The 23,421-nt window shown below is 35.7% G+C and overlaps 1 protein-coding gene across 2 annotated transcripts; it reads right to left on the bottom strand.

Annotated features, from left to right (window-relative positions):
• Positions 1 to 645: 645 nt before the first annotated feature.
• Positions 646 to 21,940, bottom strand: nr5a1a (nuclear receptor subfamily 5, group A, member 1a). Of its 2 annotated transcripts, none has more exons than XM_051654230.1 (8): positions 21,772 to 21,940; positions 20,240 to 20,364; positions 19,589 to 19,730; positions 18,392 to 18,867; positions 16,629 to 16,787; positions 9,880 to 9,999; positions 3,327 to 3,474; positions 646 to 1,107 (listed from the first exon to the last, which is right to left on the bottom strand). In XM_051654230.1, the coding sequence occupies exons 1-8, from the start codon at positions 21,773 to 21,775 to the stop codon at positions 851 to 853; spliced, it is 1,431 nt and encodes a 476-aa protein (XP_051510190.1). In that variant the 5' UTR covers positions 21,776 to 21,940; the 3' UTR covers positions 646 to 850. The 2 variants fall into 2 exon arrangements, with proteins under 2 accessions (XP_051510190.1, XP_051510191.1); XM_051654231.1 differs by lacking the exon at positions 21,772 to 21,940 and adding an exon at positions 20,658 to 20,762.
• Between the last annotated feature and the right edge of the window lie 1,481 nt (positions 21,941 to 23,421).

Here is a 23,421-nt window from a genome sequence, read left to right as displayed (position 1 = left end):
CTGAGCTCATAAGCGTAACAAGATGTTTAAATGACCTTCCTGTAACCTCTTTTTATTGCTGTACTGAAGAAACACAAAAAAAAAAAGCCCATTCAAAGTAAGATTGCTTCTAGACTGCCACACACACGCAATCTCTCGCTGTCAGTCTCTACAATCATCAAGTCATTTTTCATGAACTGCAGCATGTATTTTATTTTGATTATTGCGACCAATTTTTTCTCTTCAGTTAAATGGAAAAACAATAAATGTGTAATCTATGTAAAAATGTGCTTTAAATATCTCAGTTTTTCATTGATATTACACGTTGATTATAATTGTTTCAATAAATACATTTACGTTTTGGACAGGCCTTTTTTAAACAGCTACTAAATTAATGGATTTGACAAACAATAAAAAAGTACACAACAGTCATATGACCATTATCAGTACAAAAGCACAAGAGAATTAAGGTAAATAACAAAGATACATAAAAATTCCTCTTAAGACTATATAAGATTACACTCAGCAATTATCATTACCTTCATGGCCCGGAGAATGAAAGACATGATAAAAAAGGAAAATGGAAGAAAGGAGTGAAAAATTGTCTATATATATATATATATATATATATATATATATATATATATATATATATATAAAACATCTCTATACCAACCTATGATTGTCATGCTTTGTTTAAATGCTGATAAAAGAGGATAACAATGAAAAATTCTATACATTCAGGGAAGGTATGAAATAATTGCATTTGGAAAAGTGTTCACAGTGTGCACATATGGCTTAAACTCTCAATACGACACACACACACACACACACACACACACACACACACACACACACACAAATGCCACTTTCACACTGCAGTAGATCTCTTGGCGTGAAGCATCTCTATGAGAAGATTGTTGCATGGCACCTCTCCGCAGAGGTGTTTGTAGCACAGGTAATCCTCAGCTTGCGCACTGAGCGAGCGGACCTCAGGTAGCCGCAGTATGAGCTGGCTGAACCTGTCCAAACACTGTGGGTACGAGTAGAGTGTGTACTCAAGCAGAGCGCTGTTCACCTGCTCCTGAATGTTCTCCACAAACTGCTGGTTCTCCAAGAGCTTCACATCTAAAGAGGAGAGAAACGATTATGTGATAATATCTTGTTTATTTTGGTGTATTTATGAGCTGTTTCCAGCATGTGCATTTTTATGTGTGTGTGTTAGGCTCCGGCCTGTCTCTCTGGGTGTGTGTGTGTGTGTGTGTGTGTGTGTGTGTGTGTGTGTGTTAGGGTGACAATAGCGTGACCCATTAATGGACCACTTTAAAGCATTAGCAGAGCTCATCAGAAGAGCCATTCACACAGTAATTAAAATGTTGAATAAACTTTTCAATGCATTTGAAGGACACAAATTACTCAATAAACCTGCTTTCAATTATCTGAAGAATGAAAAAAATGTGACAGAGAGAGGAGACGACAAATTATTTCGTTTTCAAATGCAGTTTGAAATGTTTTGATTATTGTGGCTAATGAAAGTGTAATTGGAAATTTCTAAGAAAAGGTTTGCTGCTAGGTACAACAAGTTATAGTTTCAACAAGAACTGATATGCACTGTATTCCGGATGGTGATGTATTTAATAATTGAATACATTCATCTCCTGAGACCTGATCATGATGCTGTGTGCATTTTCCTTTTCCATTTTTGATTTGTAACTAATAGCACCTAATAAACATAAAAAATAAATATTTTCCTAAAAATGTATGGCAACATATGTGGACAGCGGGACTAAGTTGTGAAATGTTAAATAATACCAAGCTATAAAGTTTTTTTTGTTTTTTTTTCAAATTGTTTATGTTTCCAGGAGCGTTGATTATTCATGTTTGTGAGACATTACAGACATTACATCAGAAATTAGCATAATTAATTCTGATTCAAAGTAATGGCCGACATCATCCAATCACTGCCAACCATATTAAAATAAAATTATACATTATAAATTCTGAATCTATGTACTGATGACCATTGTCTCATGTCTACCAAACATATTGAGTGTTCCAAACATCATCTGCAGCCTGAAACTGAACTTTTGAATAGATGTTTGTGGTGAATGCATATAGGATGCTAAAGGTTTACTCCCTTGCTCCCTGGGCAATGTCTGCACTGTCCCATTGATTCTCAGTGTGATAATACACAGTCAATATGCAGGATTTCTAAAGAAAAAATGCCCTAAAGTAGACATTAGTGTACATTGTGTTTAGCAGTGTGGCGTTTCGCAATTCATCGCTCAAATTTTAAAAATGGGATACCAGATGAACCTAGAGAGTTTTAATGTAAAAACGTAAATAGGTTTCTTACCAGATGCAGTTTTGTTGGCTTTTCTCCCAAAGACAAACTCTGCTGTGATCGGCAGCATGTTGTTTTGTCACATGACTTTGTGCGTCGAAAGTTTAACCCTTTAATGATAGCCTAGAGTCTCCTGAACTGTGATCAGTCAGTTTAAATGAATTTGAATTATGCGTTGCATATAGCGAAGCCAAAATACAACGTTTATGCATGTAGTCATAGTGCTCATGATATTTATCAAATGTTTACTGTGTTGTGTACTACAAAATTAACATCTATGATACATCGAAATTATATATTATTTATTATGAAAAAAATATATAATAATTTACATATGCCACACTTTTTATATTCCTTTTAAATTTCTTCTTTTTTTTCAGTGAAACTGTGCTGTAATGTTCTGTCACTTCAGTCTCAGTCCATTGATTCAGTTTAAGCACTGTCAAATGCTGTATCCTAATTCACATTCTATTCTGCATACTATTTCTATATAGTATGTAAGATTAGGCTTAAAATGAACAAAGTACATTGAAAATAGTTGATTTAGGCGATTTTCAAAGTATGCATCTATGTATATTTTTGAGCTAATATTGCACACAATCCCTTATGCTGGAAGAAGAAGCATGTAAAGAAATATGATGATTATGAGGCCAAAGCTACAACAGTAGTTTTTTAGATCTATGCTAGTAGATCTATAGCTAGTGTACACGACTGAGCAAATGGTTTTAAATACACACACACATACACCTCGACTGAAAAGAAAGACGGAAATTTTATCCTCTGTAACAAGGAAGAGACAAAATTATTGTTTTATTTGTTGAACTGGTGATGGTGCTATAGAGTTTCTCCTCAAGATGCAAAACTTGGTCTGGGTGCTATTCATACCCATCCATGTCAGTGTGCCAAACTGTATCATTTTCCTAAGTATGGTTCATAGGGCTGCCACAGACCTTCGGTGCTTGGCTCCTAATCATTTCAGTGCATTGTAGAGAGCTATACTCACTGGGGTTGAAGAGAATGAGGAACTTCAGACAGGCCATCTCCCTCCTGTCCACCTGGATGAGCTGCAGTCTCCTGGCCAGCTCCTGTCCTCTCTGCACTAGACTATTCAGAGTCAGCCCCGCTTCAGACAACACTGATGACAGCTCAATCTGCAAAACACAACAACACCTTCATTGGGGTCATGGGCTGTAGCTACAATGTATTAAAACATGCATGGCATAGATACATTTACATGCATTGCATTTCTCATAGAATCACATTGCTATACCTAAATTTTTGCAAAATGCATTTTACATGCCCAGTTGTACACTGTGGCAGTTTTCTGGTGAAATGAACACTAGAAGCATTAGAACAACAACAACATATATTCACTTTCACATAAATCACTAGTAAAACAGCAGATTATCAGTTCATAAACACTTACTTTTCACAGTCAAATTGTGCTGTAGCTCAACTTAAAGAGCATTGCACTTGTGATGCAAAAGGCCAGGGTACTGAAGTCCTGAAGAGTACGACACATGAGTTGAAAGTATCAGCTATGTTTTCATCCAAGTTGCGAATTTAATATATGTGGAAAAACCATCATATCTCAAAAACAATGTGCAAATAAAGCTGCATTTTCATCCCATGTGTTCAAAAAAACTAAATCGTCACTCACAGATAAATTGTAGCCACTGTGACTCTTTTATTAATAAAATACTCGCAGTTAAGAGCATGCAGACAAAACACTGTAAGGAACTTTGTCTAATGTCTGGGAGCGACAGCACGTTACACAGTTCTGGAACCACTATTTGTGTGCGTTCCTTCTTCCTTATGTCTTTTCCGTCTATAATCTATAATATATTTTTCAAAAGTGTCAATAAACCTTCGGCACAGTTCAAGTTTGTATTCAAGTTATTTGCTCTGCAAACTCATTGCAGGCTTTGGATTTTCAGGACAACGTTATTTCAGGATGACCAGAGCAACATTTCAGATGTGATGATTGATCCTCTGGTTAGTCCAGTTAGGAATGAATTATTTAGTCACATGACTTTTTTATGCTCATTTTATATTCCTAGTAAATGCAATAGGAGCTTATTCGGTAAAGGTGTTTCCATCATAGTTTACGCGCATTCCGCCTCAAGCGAGCATGTACATTTTTTATGCAGATGTTGGAGATTCTTGGGGTTTCCGTCCAGCAGTTTTTATGCAATTTTCCAAAATACGCATGAAAATACATGGATGGAAGCCCAGTTTTAGAAGCACCATGATGTTGCTTTTTCATCTCGCATTTGCTTTTTATGACACTATCGTTTAGAGTTAGGGTAGGGGTGTAGGTTTTGTTGATTTAAAACTCTATAGTGCATTAATCTTAAAAACCTAATCTATTTGGGGGAAACTTTAACTAATTTTTAGTGCCACACAGTGGACATTTCACCTTGCAACTGCCATGATAGGTGTAAGGAACCACGTAATATCATTTTGCAACTAGATAAGTAAAGTTTGTCAAGACAAACTTTGATGTTGACTTGACAAAGCCTTGTCTGGGAGTTTAAACTAGTTTCAAAAGTTTGAAGTTAGATAAATACAGACATTAGAGTAAAAATACAGCCAGCTAGATACAGTAGATAGTTAGACAGACTGTCTACAATCGATATAGAACGTTGCTCGGAGCCACTGATCCAGAGTCAGCTTTTCTCATCCCATTCTCCTAGTTATGGGGAGCTGTAACACGGAGCAGTTCGGCTGCATAAGTCAGTGAATTGAGTGAGTATTTCACCCTGTGTATCATGTCGTGGCCAGTGGAAGACTAGTCTTATAATCCCTCTGCCTAAAACGTGTTTACTGATTTTGTAATGCAGTGTGTATTAACACATGAATCAATCGTGTTTCACTCAAACGAATGTTGACCTCATATTACGCTAAAACATGAAATGCGCATGCGCGTTAGCGAGTTGATTGACAGGCGATGTCTGTATCTAAAAGGTGACTGGTTCTTTTACCTGCAAGGCGGGACTTCCTTTCTACATCCATTGAATGTTGGGTGTTCTAATTTCTCCCATTCATTTAAATAGAAGTGACTCATCTCTGCTAAATAGTCTCTGGCCTCACACTCTATAAAACTACAATGCCCATCATGCTCTACATCTCCTCCCTGAAGTTTGCACACTTTTACTCCTGATTACTCACAAAACAGGAACAGTAGAGAAGTACAAAAACAATGCGTTACTTTATTTAAAAAGTAACTCCGATATTATGGTCTAAAATAAAAAATATTGTGTTACTTTACACACTACTCGGAAAAGTGGTCTGATTACATAAGGTGTGTTACTTTTATCAGGTTACCCTCAACACTGTTTGCCGGTAGTGGTAAACCTCCCGCAAACCTTTGGCAACAATGGACAATTTGCCACAAGTTTGCCGCAAATCTCATTTGCTTGTGAAAATGATTAGCGGCAAATTTGCCATGTACTCTTTATTTTCATAAGGGTGCTGGAAAATGAATATTACAATGATAAACCCCCACAAAACCAGCCAATGCCCGAAACATTTTGAGTCGAACCAGATGTAATAAGCATAGGTTGCATTAGCCTAATTCTAAACATTGACAGAAAATTCCAAATGCTGTCCGTCATTTTGGCAGATAAAGATGAAAAACATTTAAACCAAGCTTTTTTTTTTAATCATCTTTACGAGGTTCACATCTCATGTCACCCTGTGAGTGTATGTAACAGTGTTTTTTCTGTAACAGTGTCTTCATGATAAAGCGGCACTTGTTATTGCAGCAATATTGGAAATGTACGTCCCTCAAATCTGAAGATTTTTAAATGGAACCTATAATGACCATATGTCCTCTTTTCACATGTCATCTTTTTTGAAAAATAAAAAAGCATCCGGTCGGGATTTCTAGATTCCCTTGATGTCCATAATTTGGACTATAGAATATAAAATTATGGCTGAGCCATCACTTTAAAGGGATAGTTCACCCAAAAATTTAAATTCTCTCATCATTTACTCACCCTCATGCCATCCCAGATGTGTATGACTTCCTTCTGCAGAACACAATTTAAAAATTTTAGAAGAATATTTTGTAGGTCAGTACAATGCATGTGAATGGGTGCCAAAATTTTTATGTTCCAAAAACACATAAAGGCAGCATTAAAGTAATCCATAAGACTCCAGTAGTTAAATCCATATCTTCAGAAGTGACATGATAGGTGTGGGTGAGGAACAGATCAATATTTTTTTATGTTTTTTTTGCTAGACATTCTTCTCCCAGCACAGCAGGGGGCGATGTGCAGAATGTGAATCAACAAAAACATAAGAAGAATGTGAAAGTGATCTGTTTCTCATCCACACCTATCCTATCATTTCTGAAGATATCAGTTTAACCACTAGTCTTATGTATTACTTTTATGCTGACTTATGTGATTTTTTTTTTTAGCTTAAAATGTTGGCACCCATTCACTTGCATTTTATGGGCCAAAACAGCTGAGAAATTCTTCTAAAAATCTTCCTTTGTGTTCAGCAGAAGAAAGTCACACACATCTGTGGTGGCATGAGGGTGAGTAAATGATGAGAGAATTTTCATTTTTGGGTGAACTATCCCTTTAAGGGCTCTTGTAAGATCTGGATGAATTTGTCAATATGAAGAGAGGTTTGGAAACGTTTCTAGTAATTATTACGGTGAAAATGTGAACATTTCCCACAGGGACATTATATATAATGCTGAAATATAAACCAAAGAAAGGTCATGTTTTATTAATGCCTACTTTCGCTATTTCATAGCTTTTAAAGTTCTGAGTGGATTCTTATTTCAGCCTAGTTACAGTTTTCAGCGTCAAAAGAATTTCGATAATTAGTTCTGTACAGCAGTACCGCCGCTCTCTAAACGCAGAGCACACAGCCTGTGTAGGGCACCAACCCCTGTCACAGAACACTCGCTGTGTTTGAAACCACCCCCTATCCACTATATAGTGCACTATTTCGGGTGTCCGACATTTTGTAGGAGTGTCTGAATTCTGAGTGAGCCCTACTTTTGTTCACTCATTCTTACCCACAATGCACTCTAATTTTGAGTGTACATTTGATGTACACTTGACGATGGTTAATTGCTCATAATCCACCATGGGGAAGACGTACGAGCTGGGAGTTTACTGCTTCCTTCACACCTGCAATGTTTTATTTCATGCTGAATGTATTAAATTACTTTTTGACAAATCATTACTTGATAAAAAAAAAAAACATATTAACATATAGAGGCAAAACATACAGATACATTTTAAAATGAACTCTTTATTTATATTTATACAGAATTTTGCCATTAAGCTGAAGAATTCTTTATTTACTAAATAATTCACTGAGGTGATATTATTTTAACTCAGGAGACTGCACACAGTGGAAATGATTATTCTGTGGATGATTTACTTATTCTGTTATAACACGTAGGTTATGATAATTTGGTCGGATGAGGGCGCTATGCACCCAGAAACGATATCCAGCTTGTATTGGAGATACTAAAGTATAACAAATAAATATAATAATCTGCATCAGATAAAATGCGTTTACTCTTTATATTAACATATATATTATTCGCCATATGATCGCCTTGTGCCCGCATATCTCTCACGTGCGCGCCTCACGCCCCTCGCTATGCACGCGCAGAAATGCTGTCTGTTTATGCTCCAGTTGTCAATCACACTTTCCATAGAGCAAAAGGCATTTACACTTAACATGGATTTTACATGGATTTATACAGTTAATCAGCCCGAAATAGCTGCGATAGTTTCCAGTGCGAGAGCGCGGGTTAAATGCGTAAATACTGCTCATGACATGCAGGACAAAGCGCACTGATATATTGCTGCACTGATTTAAAAATGTAAACTTAAAAATTGATGTTATAAGAGCCCATATTTACAGAATCACCCTGAAAATGACCATCACATTACACAGAAAAGCCCGCGTTATCATTAGATCTACAACTCACCTCAGCGTGCTGCCTTAAGTTGGAGCTTCAATTTTAATCATGATATATCTGCTTGTCTTGGTGTTAAATGAAGGGATTGCTTGACGAAACTATTCTTTTTTTTTACTGTGTGGAGTGAAGAAAGTGTTTCACTTAGTTAGAAGAGCATGATGCTGCAGCAGTGATGGTCTTGGCTTGAGTGACAGTGCACGCAGCTGTGAACTTCCGCTGTCGTAAAAGTCCCATTCAATAATCTCTCAATAAATTACACATTAACTAAACTTAAACCCAGTAATGTAACGACAGGAACGCCGCCCACTGTAATGAAGTAAAAGTAAAAAATTTTCATTAGAAATTTACTTGAGTGAGAGTAAAAAGTACCCACTTTTAAACCTACTCTAAAAGTAAAAATTTTTCAAAAAAGTTACTCAAGCACAGTAAATGTAACGGAGTAAATGTAGCGTGTTACTACCCACCTCTGCTCTGCTGTGTATAAGAGTTCAAGTTTGGCTTACTCTGAGCTGCGAATCAGTATGACGAGAGAACGCGTGACCAACAGAAGATCTGAACGTCACACGCTGACCACTTGGCTCGATACAAAGAATAAATATTTCAAAGCTGCATGTTTTTTAGTTCCAGAAAAGTGAGTAGACAATATATTTTAACATTTTAAATATTATATTATTTGATATGTGTGGTGTATTATTTACCTACACCGTTGCGATGTCCAAAAAAAATGTGCACGCTCAAAGCCAAGTGTGACCACCCTTTAAGGGATTTTTCTGATGTTTGATTGTCCACTGTGTGAAAACCGAACCCGATAAGTTAGAAAAAGATATAGCCACACTATTCCAGAACAGCCTGAAGGTCTGTGCCAAATTTACTGGATGTAGCTTGAAAGCTCTATGAGGAGTTACTGTTAGAAATTTTGGTCTCAGTTTTGGGATTTAAAAAAACCCTGAGCAATGTTTGAAGAATAACTACATACTATACTGTGCAAAGGTTTTAGGCACTTGGGAAAAATGTTGCATAGTGAGGATGTCTTCAAAAATAATGCCATAAATTGTTTTCATTTATCAGTTAACATCATACAAAGTCGAGTAAATATAAAAAAAGCTAAATCAATATTTGCCGTGACCACCTTTGCCTTCAAAACAGCACCAATTCTCCTAGGTACACCTGGACACAGTTTTTCTTGGTTGTTGGCAGAGAGGATGTTCAAAGCTTCATGGAGAATTCTCTACAGTTCTTATTTCGTCTGTCTCAATTGCTTCTGTCTCTTCATGTAATCCCAGACTGACTCAATATTCAGTGGGAGGCTCTGTTGGGTTCATGCCATCTGTTGCAGGGCTCCCTGTTCTTCTATTCTATTCTATTTGCTAAATTAATGTTTGGGAGTCTAAAATTTATATTTCCTATTGACACACTAAAGCTGAAATTATAAATAACCATTTTAAGACAAATGCTTTTCTGAAAAATCTTATGTGCCTAAGGCTTTTGCACAGTACTGTATATGTCACATATATGACTTTTATTTAATTTAGTCACTGTCAAGTAATATTCATGAGATCCGGCTAAATGCAATGTATTCACAGTTGGAAAAACTCACCTCCTGTCCTGTGATGAGCAGCAGACTGTTTTCTCTCCCATGATGCACCTGTCTGCAGATATGATCAAGAAGCAGAAGTTCACTCCAGCAGTTATGCAGCAGCTGCATCTGATCTCCCACCTAAACCATGAAAAATACAGTCTTATTATATGGTAATTACATTGTCATTACATTTTACTTGTAAATGTATTAAGTACTGACACATGATTAGACCATTTTCAATAGAACTTAAAAATTCCAGCCTTTCTATTTGAATTTACACACACACACACACACACACACACACACACACACACACACACACACACACATATATACATATATATATATATATACAGGTGCATCTCAATAAATTAGAATGTCGTGGAAAAGTTCATTTATTTCAGTAATTCAACTCAAATTGTGAAACTCGTGTATTAAATAAATTCAATGCACACAGACTGAAGTAGTTTAAGTCTTTGGTTCTTTTAATTGTGATGATTTTGGCTCACATTTAACAAAAACCCACCAATTCACTATCTCAAAAAATTAGAATATGGTGACATGCCAATCAGCTAATCAACTCAAAACACCTGCAAAGGTTTCCTGAGCCTTCAAAATGGTCTCTCAGTTTGGTTCACTAGGCTACACAATCATGGGGAAGACTGCTGATCTGACAGTTGTCCAGAAGACAATCATTGACACCCTTCACAAGGAGGGTAAGCCACAAACATTCATTGCCAAAGAAGCTGGCTGTTCACAGAGTGCTGTATCCAAGCATGTTAACAGAAAGTTGAGAGGAAGGAAAAAGTGTGGAAGAAAAAGATGCACAACCAACCGAGAGAACCGCAGCCTTATGAGGACTGTCAAGCAAAATTGATTCAAGAATTTGGGTGAACTTCACAAGGAATGGACTGAGGCTGGGGTCAAGGCATCAAGAGCCACCACACACAGACATGTCAAGGAATTTGGCTACAGTTGTCGTATTCCTCTTGTTAAGCCACTCCTGAACCACAGACAACGTCAGAGGCGTCTTACCTGGGCTAAGGAGAAGAAGAACTGGACTGTTGCCCAGTGTTCCAAAGTCCTCTTTTCAGATGAGAGCAAGTTTTGTATTTCATTTGGAAACCAAGGTCCTAGAGTCTGGAGGAAGGGTGGAGGAGCTCATAGCCCAAGTTGCTTGAATTCCAGTGTTAAGTTTCCACAGTCTGTGATGATTTGGGGTGCAATGTCATCTGCTGGTGTTGGTCCATTGTGTTTTCTGAAAACCAATGTCACTGCACCCGTTTACCAAGAAATTTTGAAGCACTTCATGCTTCCTTCTGCTGACCAGCTTTTTAAAGATGCTGATTTCATTTTCCAGCAGGATTTGAATTTATTTAATACACAAATTTCACAATTTGAGTTGAATTACTGAAATAAATAAACTTTTCCACGACATTCTAATTTATTGAGATGCACCTGTATATATATATATATATATATATATATATATATATATATATATATATATATATATATATATATATATATATATATATATATATATATATATATATACATATATATATATATATATATATATATATATATATATATATATATATATATATATATATATATATATATATATATATATATATATATATATATATATATATATATATATATATATATATATATATATATATATATATATATATATATATATATATATATATATATATATATATATATATATATATATATATATATATATATATATATACACACACACACACACACACAAACAAAGTAAATGGTCTGATGAAATGAATGTGTGAGGTCAGATCCGTTGAGGTTAGTTCATGTGCTCTGACCAGGGACAGAGCTTGTCTTTTTGGTATACTGTGGGTGCAAGTGAGAAAGCCTGGGTAAGAAAAAGTGGACAAAGCCAATATAAAAAAGGAAATCAATGAAAAAATGGCACAGAATTATTTGTGACTTGTTCATTTAGCTAAAGCTATTTTTCCTAAATAATGATGAACATAAATAAACACCATCACAAAAATCCTGCACATAGCCGTAGCTTGCAAGAAATTCAATATTTATTCAAACAGCAACATTTCCGTAATAGTAACTAAATAAAATCACTGTATATTCCAAAGCCTTGTCAGCTTAGTTGACTGTGGGTGAGCAACACTCATTGCACCCATTGATGCTCCACTACAGGCTTTGACATATTTAAGTGTTGCGCTTATGTGGGTGAAGTGAGTTTGAATCTGGCTTGTGCCATTCTAATCCCCCCTCAATTCTCTCCTATACAAAAAACAAATATGTCTGATCCTGTTTGTTCTACTCAAATTGTCCAAAATGGCACACTTCAAATACACAACAAGCCAGACTGTGTGACCTTTGACCCTAAAATTCAAACCTCTGAAGAAATACATACCTAGCACACAGCTAAACGGATCAAGATCATAAAAAACAGTGGATGAGAGACCTTGTGAAGAGCAGCCGCTGTGCTCAAATTGAATGTGCTATATTTATGAGCGGCAGACACCAGATGACCTCTCGCACCTTTTCACCTCTCTCTGTTTGTCCTTCATCAGTCTCTCCATCTCTCTAGTCTAACCACACCTTCCTCCCCCTCTAATCCTCTTTCCTTTTGATGGTCATCTACTGTGTTGTGAAGGCCATGTTGTGTCAGTATTCCGATGCACAGTAAAGCTCTAATAGAACTGTAGTGATACATATATCAACCCCAGCACAGACACAATTCCTCAAACCATATATCTGCCCCCTATGCCCAGTCTAATCCACTGCCTCAAGCCCCAGTAACATGACGGCTTGACCTCACTTGTTTAGATACAGAGTTTGTGGATACAAAGTCACACTTTAGATTATCATTGTACAATCACTGTTGACACCTTATCACCAATACAAACAGCCAGATTGTACACCAGTGTCAGAAATTAACCAGGACTTGAGGCAAGCATGCCACAGAAAGTGGTACAAATGCCCCAGATATTTAAAATGTGGCGAAATACCTCTGTGGTTAACTTTTAAAAATCAGTTTCTTTATCAGTTATCTAGCATGCTATATAGTTCAGAATATTCTAATCTAGTCATCAAGTCTAATCTATCGAGAAGGGTCTGTCTGCATCCTGCAAGACTACAACAAGGCACGCCCACTACAAGTTACGCCCCTCCAAATAACTTTGATTTTTGGAGTTTTTCAGACTTTCCAAGTTGAAATGATATGCCCTAACGGCCAAAATGAACATTCTAAATGACGTGCAGATAGCATGGACCAATCGAGAGGGGTCTGTCTGCATCCTGCAAGACTACAACAAGGCATGCCCACTACAAGTTACGCCCCTCCAAATAACCAGCAAAATCCTGAAGTCTTGGAACAGTTGGATGCCACATTCATACACTATGTTTGATGTGTTTATTTGGAGTCACCTTCACCTATCCATAACTCTAAACCTAACGATAAACGACAAAGATTAAAAAATTTAAAGTTTGTAAAATCATTAAATATGCCGCAAATTAAAAGTTATTTTGAATACAAACATATTGTTGTATAACTAAGAAGAGGAGAAGAAGCTAGCTGTATGCTAAGCTAATAGGCTAACCAATTAGCTTGTGAGCTAACTGGAGAAAACAGAATAGAGAAATGATTATTTTACCATTTATATACAGTATATATTTTTTATTATAGAAACAGAAACTGTACAAACACCTTCAGGAATACAGTAAAGAGCACTTCCACTTCCAATTTCACATTAAATAAGTAAGTTCAGTGTACCATTTATATCTTCTGTTTAATAATATGATATACGACATATAAAAGTTATTCTTTGTCAAATTTTAAGAGTTAAGAGAATATGATTCAAACAGCGATTGCATAGGATTTAAAAAGTTTTTGTAGACAGTAGAATCGCTTTATGATTCAAAGGGGGTGTTACGTGTTGTGGGCGTGTCGGGAAGTGGGTGTTCCTTGTAGTCTTGCGGGACACACTTGAATCTATGGGTTAAGTGCCTCTGCAGACACTATAGTGACCTGTTGCTCTCACCTAAATTATAATTAAACTATATTATAATATTATAATGCACTATCGAGATTTAAATCAACAAAACCTACCTACCTACCTACCCTAAACCTTAAACCTAAACCTGATAAGTGTCATAAGAAGCAAATGTAAGATGAAAAACAGATGAGATTTTAAGGTAAATTCTCAATCAAGTTTTAAATCAACAAAACCTACCTCCCTAACCTAAACCTTAAACCTAACCAATATTGTCATAAAAAGCAAATGTGAGATGAAAAATCAACTGTAGAAGCAACCACATCATTTTGTGTTGCTTTTACGACACTTTCGGCTCATGTGACGACTTGCATGCTCTTCAGGACTCCTTCCCTGTTCCTTCGCGTTGCAAGTGCATTATTCTGCATTACTTGGGCTACCGTGCAATTTGATCGCATTTGAACAAGCTTGCAAATATATTTAGTTATGTAATGCAAACATTCAAATGTATCGCCTTATAAGTCATGCACTAAATTAAACTGTTTAAATGTAATAAGATAGCATTGTGTGAGGAACAGGCTGAAAAGTAAGTGTTTATGAACTGATAATCTGCCCTTTTACTCGTAATTTGTGTGAAAGTGAATAAAAGTCATTGTTGTTGTAGTGTAGTGTTTATTTCACCTGGAAATTGCCATGATACATACAATGAGCCATGTAAAAGTCATTTAGCAAATATTTACTGTGGTATAGTAACTTGATTCAATAAGTCAGGTTGATCAATTCCAAGGGACAAATATTGCCCCTAAATAAAAAAAATGTATTTTCTGACACTGATTCAGTGATATTTTCTGCATTGAATGATACCTTTCAGTGGCTGAAAACAATGCAGAAGAACTTAGACAAGAGGGAGAGCTAGGATTCCAGAGCTATCTGCTGCATGGAATGTAATTAAGTGCTTCTGAAAGCTTTGTGTCTGCAGGAGTCAGTCCCTGGCATGCATATTCAAACTCTGAAACATTTTACGCCCGACTTGTGGATCCTGACACTAGTTGCCATGACTACAAAATGGAATGGATTGTGCAGAAAACATGTAACACTCATGCAGGTGTGTATATGCAAAAACAAATTTGACATTTGAAATTATTTGCTGTCATTCTAGCATACCATTATTTAAAGTGAGACAAAATATTCCATTCAATATCTGTTGAGGCAGATTATTAAAGTTCACCCAAAAAGGAAAACTCTGTCATCATTTACTCACCCACATGTTTTTCCAAACCTGTATGACTTTCTTTCCTATGTGGAACACAAAAGGTGATGTTAGGCAGAATTTAAACCTCAGTCACCATTCACTTTTATTGCATCGTTTTACCATACAATGACACTGAATGGTGACTGGGGTAAACATTCTGCTTAAAATCTCCATTTATGCTCTATAGAAAAACAGAGTCATACGGGTCTGGAACAACTTGAGGATGAGTAAATGATGACAGAATTTTCATTTTTGAATGAACTATTCCTTTAACAATGAAGTTTGAGACAGATTCTACTTGTGTCAACTTATTTATCTTAAAATAATTCTGTATCTAAATATGTTGTAATCTGCAACAATAGCAACTGAGTGTCTAAGTTATAGATTCCAAATTACGTCTGATGCCTCTTTTTATCTCTATCACATATTTTGCACTGCAAGATTGCCCAATAGACAAGTATTTCTTGTAGAACCAGACACAAAACAAATAGAGGCTGAAAAAGTTAAATCAACCAATAAGGTTTCCCAAATATATCTTAACAGTCAAGCTAAATGATTGAGGAAGACATTTTGACTTTGACACAGATATCAGCAACACTACCAATAAAATATAAACACACCCAAATGTAATCTTATTTTAAACGCTGCCAAACAAAACATTCAACAACCACACAATATTTTAATGTCTTGGTGCCCCTAACCGTTATCGTTCAGTAAGATGTACGATCAGGCGACAAAACAGCAGACTTTCTCCAAAATAGTTATGCTGTACACTGATTAGACAAGACACTTAGCCATTTAACCTACAGGATCATGTAACATTTTTCATATATTTTGATGATCAGATTTACTGAGCTATTTAAATGAAAACATACCATAGACTTCTACTGCTTAATATATATATAATGCCTATATAATTATTTATTATTATTATTTTATTATATAAAGCTAATTATAATTGGTAACACTTTGCAACTTCCATTAGTTAACATTCCATTTGTTAACATTAGTTAATGAATTAGGTATCATGAACAAACAATGAACAATATATTTTTACAGCATTTATTAATCTTTGTTAAAGTTTGTTAATAAAAATACAATTGTTCATTGTTAGTTCTTGTTAGTTCATAGTCATTAGTCATTAACTAATGGTAACATGTACAACTTTTGATTGAAAAAATGTATATGTTGTAACTAACATTAACCAAGATTAGTAAATGCTGTAAAAGTATTGTTCATTGTTAGTTCATGTTAACTAATGTAAACAAATGGAACCTTACTGTAAAGTGTTACCAAAATAATTACTACAGACTAACCCTACCCTTATAGAAAACTTTTTTTTTTTAAATAAAAACCCATTATTTATTTATGAATCATTTTTCCAATTAAGAACATTCCCGGACGTCCAGATTTATCAAATTTCTGGGGACAGTTTTGTTCCCAAAGTTCAGCTAAGTAAACCTACACCCATTCAGTTGTTTTGTCTTATCTCTGTAAAGCTGTACCTTTAGTTCCTTGAAGAAGACACAACTTCTTGCCCACTCGACAATTGAGAATAGTGTTTGATCTGCCATGAAACACAACAGGCTGAAGGGCCGTGGTTTATCCAGTTTACTCCTGCCGCTTTGCTCCTGGTGAAGGATAGTGCAGATTTTCCCTCTTACCTGGAAACACAAAACAATGTTAATTTCACATTAACATTTACTTTAATAGTTAGTGTTAAATAACTTAAAACCCATTGAAATCCCAGAATGACCCTCTCTTTAGTTTACATTTGAAGCTTATACACTTTAAAGAGCTGTTACCTACCCGATCTGACCCTTAACCTTGTGCGACCCCGCATCCACACGCGTGGACGTTGTATTTTGGCTTCGCTATATAGTTGCATAATTTCAACTAATTTAAACTGACTGAATACTTTTCACAAGACTCTAGACTGTCATTTAAGGGTTAAACTTCTGGTACACAGAGTCACGTGACACAACAGCATGGTGTCGATTTCCGTGAAGTGCTTCTACGGGCGCAGAGCCAACAAAAGTGCATCTGGTAAGAAACCTCTTTAAGTTTTTTAATTGAAACCTGTTTGGGTATAAAGAGTAGCATCTCTAGTTTCATTTGATATGCCACTTTAAAAAAATCATTAATTTCTCGCACGTCAGCGTGCTGATAAACATGATGTCCACATATGTAGATTTTGGGATATTTTTCCCTCAAAAGTTGAAAAAACATTATTTAAGTTTGAATAACTTTCAACATTAACATCTGTGGGTCATTTCACTTCATTTTAATATACATTTGTTATATTTATTTTGCTTTCACTGTACAATACGTTCTATTCATTAACATTAGTAAATGCATTCCTATATTTACTGTGCATTTTCACATTGAGAATAAATGTGTTAATCCAAAAGCTGAAAAAACGTGCTTTCAGAGGTTTTATATGGAGTTAGGTCGAAAATAATGTGTTTTCAACCTGTTTGGAGACCAGTGCCGAAAGACAGGTTAAGTTATTCACTAAATAGGGAGCAAGGGAGCCTCCTATATCTCAAGTGCATTCACTCCTAAAATATACAAAAGTTCAGTTTCAGGCTGCAGATGATGTTTGGACCACTCAACATGTTTGGCAGACAGGGGACAATGATAATCAGTACATAGATTCAGAATTTATAATGTATAACTTTATTTTAACATGGTTGGCAGTGATTGGATGATGCTGGCCATTACTTTGAATCAGAATTAATTATGCTAATTTCTGATGCAATGTCTGTAATCTCTCAAAAACATGAATAACCAACACTCCTGGAAACATATTTAACAATTTGATAAATAAATCTGACTTTCTATAGCTTGGTATTATGTAAAGTTTCCCATCTTAGCCCCCCTGTCCACATATGTGGACGTACATTTTTAGGAAAACTATTTGCTCCATATTTTTTTTTTTTTTTTTGGCTTGTTTATTAGGTGCTCCTAGTTACAAATCAAAAATGGAAATGGAAAATGCACACAGCAGTCACGCTCAGGTCTCAGGAGGTTAAAAATGACCAACATTGTTGTGACTTGAATAAAACCTGTTAATTTCGAATAAAACCAAATGTGGCACATTTTAGGTTACCTGAAAAAAACATTTAACAGTGAATTCATTAACTTAACATTAATGGTCAATCAATATGGATTTTACAATGACAGATTCCTACAATTGTTCCCCCCAATCTTGAATATTTAGAGACATACTTCATTCATTAATATCTCCAGATCATTAGACCCCTACCTGCTCCTCATCTGGATCGCAGCTGACCAGCTCTAGTACCAGAGGGGGCAAACCTGGGCTGTTGTGTGGAGAGGCGGGCAAGCAGCCGTCAGGGAACGGATACCCTAGTGAAGAGTCTGGGGAACTGGAGTATGCATCTGGGTATTCTGCCTTAATGGATCTATTAGGCAAGGATGGAGCAGTGTACTGGTACTGAGCTGGAAATGACCCATAGCTCTGCAGGGCTACACCCAGGGCCGGAGGGCAGAGAGGAGGGCAGTCATACTCTGGAGAGGAGAGTGACGGGGGATGGAGACAGGGGAGTGACCCAGGAAGAGGGTACTCGGTGTGGGTAGTAGAGAGCAGGGTTGGGTTGGGCTCTATTTTAAAGCCACTGGCTCTGATTAAAGCTCTTTTCTGTTGTTTAAGGGCACGATCACGCTTGTACATGGGGCCAAACTTATTTCTCCCCCCCCTCATTCGATCTGCGCGGACAGCTGGGGAGAAAGAGACATACTGAATATTAGGCTACATCTTATCCTCAATAAGACAAAACAATGTAGGCTACTTTTTACAAATGTAACACAGTTAGCAATGTAGAATAAGTAAGGATATTTTAAGAGCGCTCTACATTTAAAGCCAAATAAAGCAAGGAATGCTTGGCAAGGGTTTGCTAAGTAAGTCAGGGGAAAAAAGGCAAACGGATATTTCTCTTCATTTGGACATTTTCCACTCTGGTTTTTGTGAACTCTCAAACTAGAGCCTACATGAATCCGCAAGCCTTATCAGCGCGTGAGGAATGTGTCACAGGCGCGCACGGAAACAGGTGCTTCTCTGCACGCGGCCTGGGAATTGCGTGCATGGAGAGCAAAATAAGACAGACTGACCGGAAGAATCTACTATATCGACTGAATAAGACTGTAGGGTCATGAAACATTAAAACGTGTTTTCTGAGACATATGCTAACTGATACGTATCCTGCGTATTTCCCAATATGGAAGACAGTGATAGCGCACGCTATTTAATAATTGTACGCATTTTTATTTATTTATTTTTTTGACAACTTTCCTCTTTCGGCCTTCAAATCAACGAGTGAATGTAATAAAATGTGATGTCACATTCTCAAAAATAATTTTAAATAGGATCATGAAATAGGCCATAAAAAGCAAACATAAAATACAAAACCTTTTACAGTTTTTTCTGATGAGCAATGCTTACCCTCGAGTCTCATGCCGACACTGAGGCACTTCTGAAAGCGGCAGAAAGGACATCTCTTTCTCTGGGTTTTATCAATGCCACAGTCTTGGTTCTGTGTGCATGTGTATCTCTTGTTATTCTGAACCGTTCTTTTGAAAAACCCCTGTATCATAATAATATAGTAAAACAACAATACAGAACACAATCAAGACTTTCATGGTGGCTCTAAAATGATGGGACATCTTAGAAATAAGATTAGACTCTGTTGCAATGAACCCAGTGTGAATAACTTGCTTTGGCAGACACATGTAGCCTAGCAGTACACGTGGAAATCTAAAATAGTATATTTACCTAAACACCCCAAAATGATTGGTAACACCTAACAAATATTATTACACTATAATGCATAAGAGATCATTCGTTAATGTACATTCAAACAATTAAAAATGTCAAACTTGTTCATATGTAACTGATTTATATATGTGATATAGCGTATATATTCACATTTGAATGTGCATAAACTACTGAACTCTTCAACACTGTAAACGACATTACGGAAAAATTAAAAATAAAATATAATAAAGCGTTACTGAAATATTTATAATGGGTTAAAAATGCGACACTTGGGAAATTTCTATGAAAATTTGTATGTAAATAGAAATTGTATTGTACCTTACAACTTTCACAGGTAAGAAGCCCGTAATGATATCCGGACACTTTATCTCCACATACAGGACAAAGCTCCTCAAACTCTTCATCTGGTGTGAAGTCCATCACCCTGACTGATGTGTCTGCAACTGGAAGCATCGAATAACAGAAGCACTTGAAATATTTTGTGTTATACACTTAACACTCAGCTATTACTGAATAATAAAAAGAAAATAATGTGAAATAATTTGAGAGAAAGAAAGAAAGCCAATCACATGGTAATCTGTAATAGAGATAATGTTCTCTAAAATTTTGTCTGTTACTTGTGCATGTGCATTTATGTCTCCAAATATGCCTAGTTGTAAAATGTTAAATCGTATCAATTCGACAAAATAACTTAACCACAGAGGCTAAAATAAAAAAAGATGCATATGAAAAACACCTCAGCTTTTCGAAGTGTAACTTCAAAAGGATGCTTAAAATTAAATAACGGTACAGAGATCTTGAGCGCCCGATCAATGCATCTGTTCACCTACTTGTCCTTTATCTACGATGAGGAACTGATAGATTTGATTATATTGGGTCTTGTCATGCCTCCAAATGTGGACCTGTCCACCCACTCACACACGCCCACCCCACGAGACACACACGCGCGTGCGCGCGCACATTCTCTCTTTACTAATGGAGTTATCATCTAAATCTAGGCATTTTAGGCTGAGTGTAAACCTATTTTAAAATGATCTAGAACAATGTACTGATGAATAACTGAATATTTACAGTGAATCGTGAACGTTATAAACTAAATCTAAACACACTACAGCCTAAAAATAGTTTAATTTATTGAATTTATCATTTATTTTCGTTGCAGGATGACTACAGAAAAGCCCTTGAAAAAATATGTAAGCGCATTTTAATTTTTTTTTTTTTTTTTACATATTATTAGAATTACTGGAATTATTAGGACTATTTAGAAATGTTTCACAGATATTGAAATAAACTAATTTGAATGACAGTGTTAGTTTATGTTTTTATTTTCTATTATAACACCACGCTTTCTGCAATTCAAAATTAAAGTTATATTATGTTTACTTGCATAACGCATTAATCAATACAAATAAAAAAAATTAAAAAATTAAAAACACACAATTGAAGTCAGCAGTTAAATTAGTTAAACTCAGCCTTTGACCGTGAAAACCATTCAATGGCAGTATGCACTTATACATTTTAATGATGCATTGATATATTTTGAGGTGGATCGTGCTGTTTGAAGCTATTTTACATTCGAGACTGGACGCTTAAAAGTCTGTAATCGCAAATACTCGCACTTTTCAATTCTAAAACCTTTTTTTTTTTTTTTTTTTACATATTTACTATAGTGAAATAAATTGCGTCTTATGTGTATTCTTTCTAGGTTTTTTACGGTAAAGATTTTTTTTTTTTTTAATTATTATTCTTCATAGAAAATATTTGTGCTCCACAGGGGAGAACTGAAACTTAAAATGTTTAAGGGGTTCTGAATTCATTCTTTTCAAATGTAATCGAAGTACTGTGCTTACCCATAATCTGTGCGTCCAGCAATTGAATGAAATGAGCGTCTATATCATTCAGCTCCAGTAATCTCAAACGGGCAGTTTCAGTCCTTTAGTAACTTCAGGAGAGAATCTTCTAACAGGTTTGAGGTCTTCCTCTGCACTGAAGCTCTGATTGGAGAGGTCTTCATTGGATGGCGCGCTCATGTGACAACCTGCACAAGATGATGCGCTCGCGCAGCATTTCAGGATCGGTTAAAAAAAAAAAAAAAAAAATGTTATTCGTGTTTTATAATAGGTATAATCTCTATATGCTCATTATAATGTTGCATTACAATACAGTTATCTTATTATTATCACATTATATAATTCTTTTCATAATTGGACGCATTTCCATGAAAGACTGTCCTCTTTAAAAAGAAAATGAGATAATCTAATGTTTTCTGTCTGTGCTATGCACTATATATAAAAAAAAGTGGTAACCTGAAATTATTACCGTAATTCACTATTTCTACCTGATCGAACCCATAAAAGTAGTTTTGTTAGTGTAACCTAATGTCTTCAGGTTAATTCGGTGCAGTTAAATAATATTTTATTCTTTAATAAATCAGTTAATGAACAAGTTACCACACGAAGCACATTTGGTTAATATGTTTTCAGTGCACAGTGTTCCTGTATATCACAACTTGACATTAGTGTTATTTTGAAGTTATGTTGTATCGACGTGTATGCCTAGATTTTGCGAAGGAGACTATCCCTGAAGATCCCGTAAATACAATGAGTCCAATGCCTTTTTGCACGTTTCACGAGTTTTCAAATGGCATCATTTTGGTAGGCTAAATAAATAAATAAAAAAATCTCATGGACACACAAACTGATTTCATGACGTTTACATTCGTAATAAGCTACTGAATGCAATGAAGTCTACACTAGTTTCTGTTTAACAAATATGACTAAAGGAATACAGTAGGCAACATTATTAAGAAGTATGTCTTATGCAGACTTTTCTCACAAGGCCCTATAGCGTGAACGTGAATCTATAGATTAATTTGTGTTTTCTGTAATATTGAAGTCATCACCTCTAATCATGTAATTAAATACATTTGATTGTGTGGCAGTGAGAGACGTGATAATGTATCAGTTACTGTTGCCAAGGTTAGTGTTGTTATGCCGGAGTGCTGTGACTGCCTGATGTGTGCGCTCTGGACGGGTTTGGCGTTCTTCTTTCCTGATATGATGCGCAAAATATAGACGCCACAAAGACATCACCACGATGCTTTGACTCCAGCAGGACTAGTTTTGCTTGGTGAGCATTCCTCCGTCTTCTAGTAAAACACCAGTGTCTGATTGTGAAAGAATATAATGAGGATGAGGAGCCACTTCACATGGGTTTGCGTGTAAAGAAATGCTGATTTGGAGAACAGTAAGGGAAATACAAAGTAAATAAACCTTTAGTCTGTTCAGTGGTGTGGTATCAGAAATGTTGGGTGTAATCTGATTACAAAGTAATTAGTTACTGTAATCTAATTACTTTCGAATTAAAAAAGTAGTGTAACACTTTAAATTCTTGCAATTAGATTTACAGTTACTTACTTTCATTTAAGGTGATTACTTTTAAATACATTACTTGAGTTACACATTTTCTAAAATAATATTATTTATGTATAATACATTAAA

The sequence above is a fragment of the Myxocyprinus asiaticus genome, chromosome 24 (genome assembly GCF_019703515.2).
Source record: "Myxocyprinus asiaticus isolate MX2 ecotype Aquarium Trade chromosome 24, UBuf_Myxa_2, whole genome shotgun sequence".
NCBI classification, from domain to species: Eukaryota; Metazoa; Chordata; class Actinopteri; order Cypriniformes; family Catostomidae; genus Myxocyprinus; species Myxocyprinus asiaticus.
This window is presented reverse-complemented; position numbering and strand designations above follow the sequence as displayed.

Coding starts and splice junctions, on each gene's coding strand:
- nr5a1a (XM_051654230.1), bottom strand. Junction 18,868..19,588: donor TGTCGGCATGAGACTCGAGG/GTAAGCATTGCT, acceptor CTTTCTCCCCAG/CTGTCCGCGCAGATCGAATG. Junction 10,000..16,628: donor TCTTCTTCAAGGAACTAAAG/GTACAGCTTTAC, acceptor TTCATGGTTTAG/GTGGGAGATCAGATGCAGCT.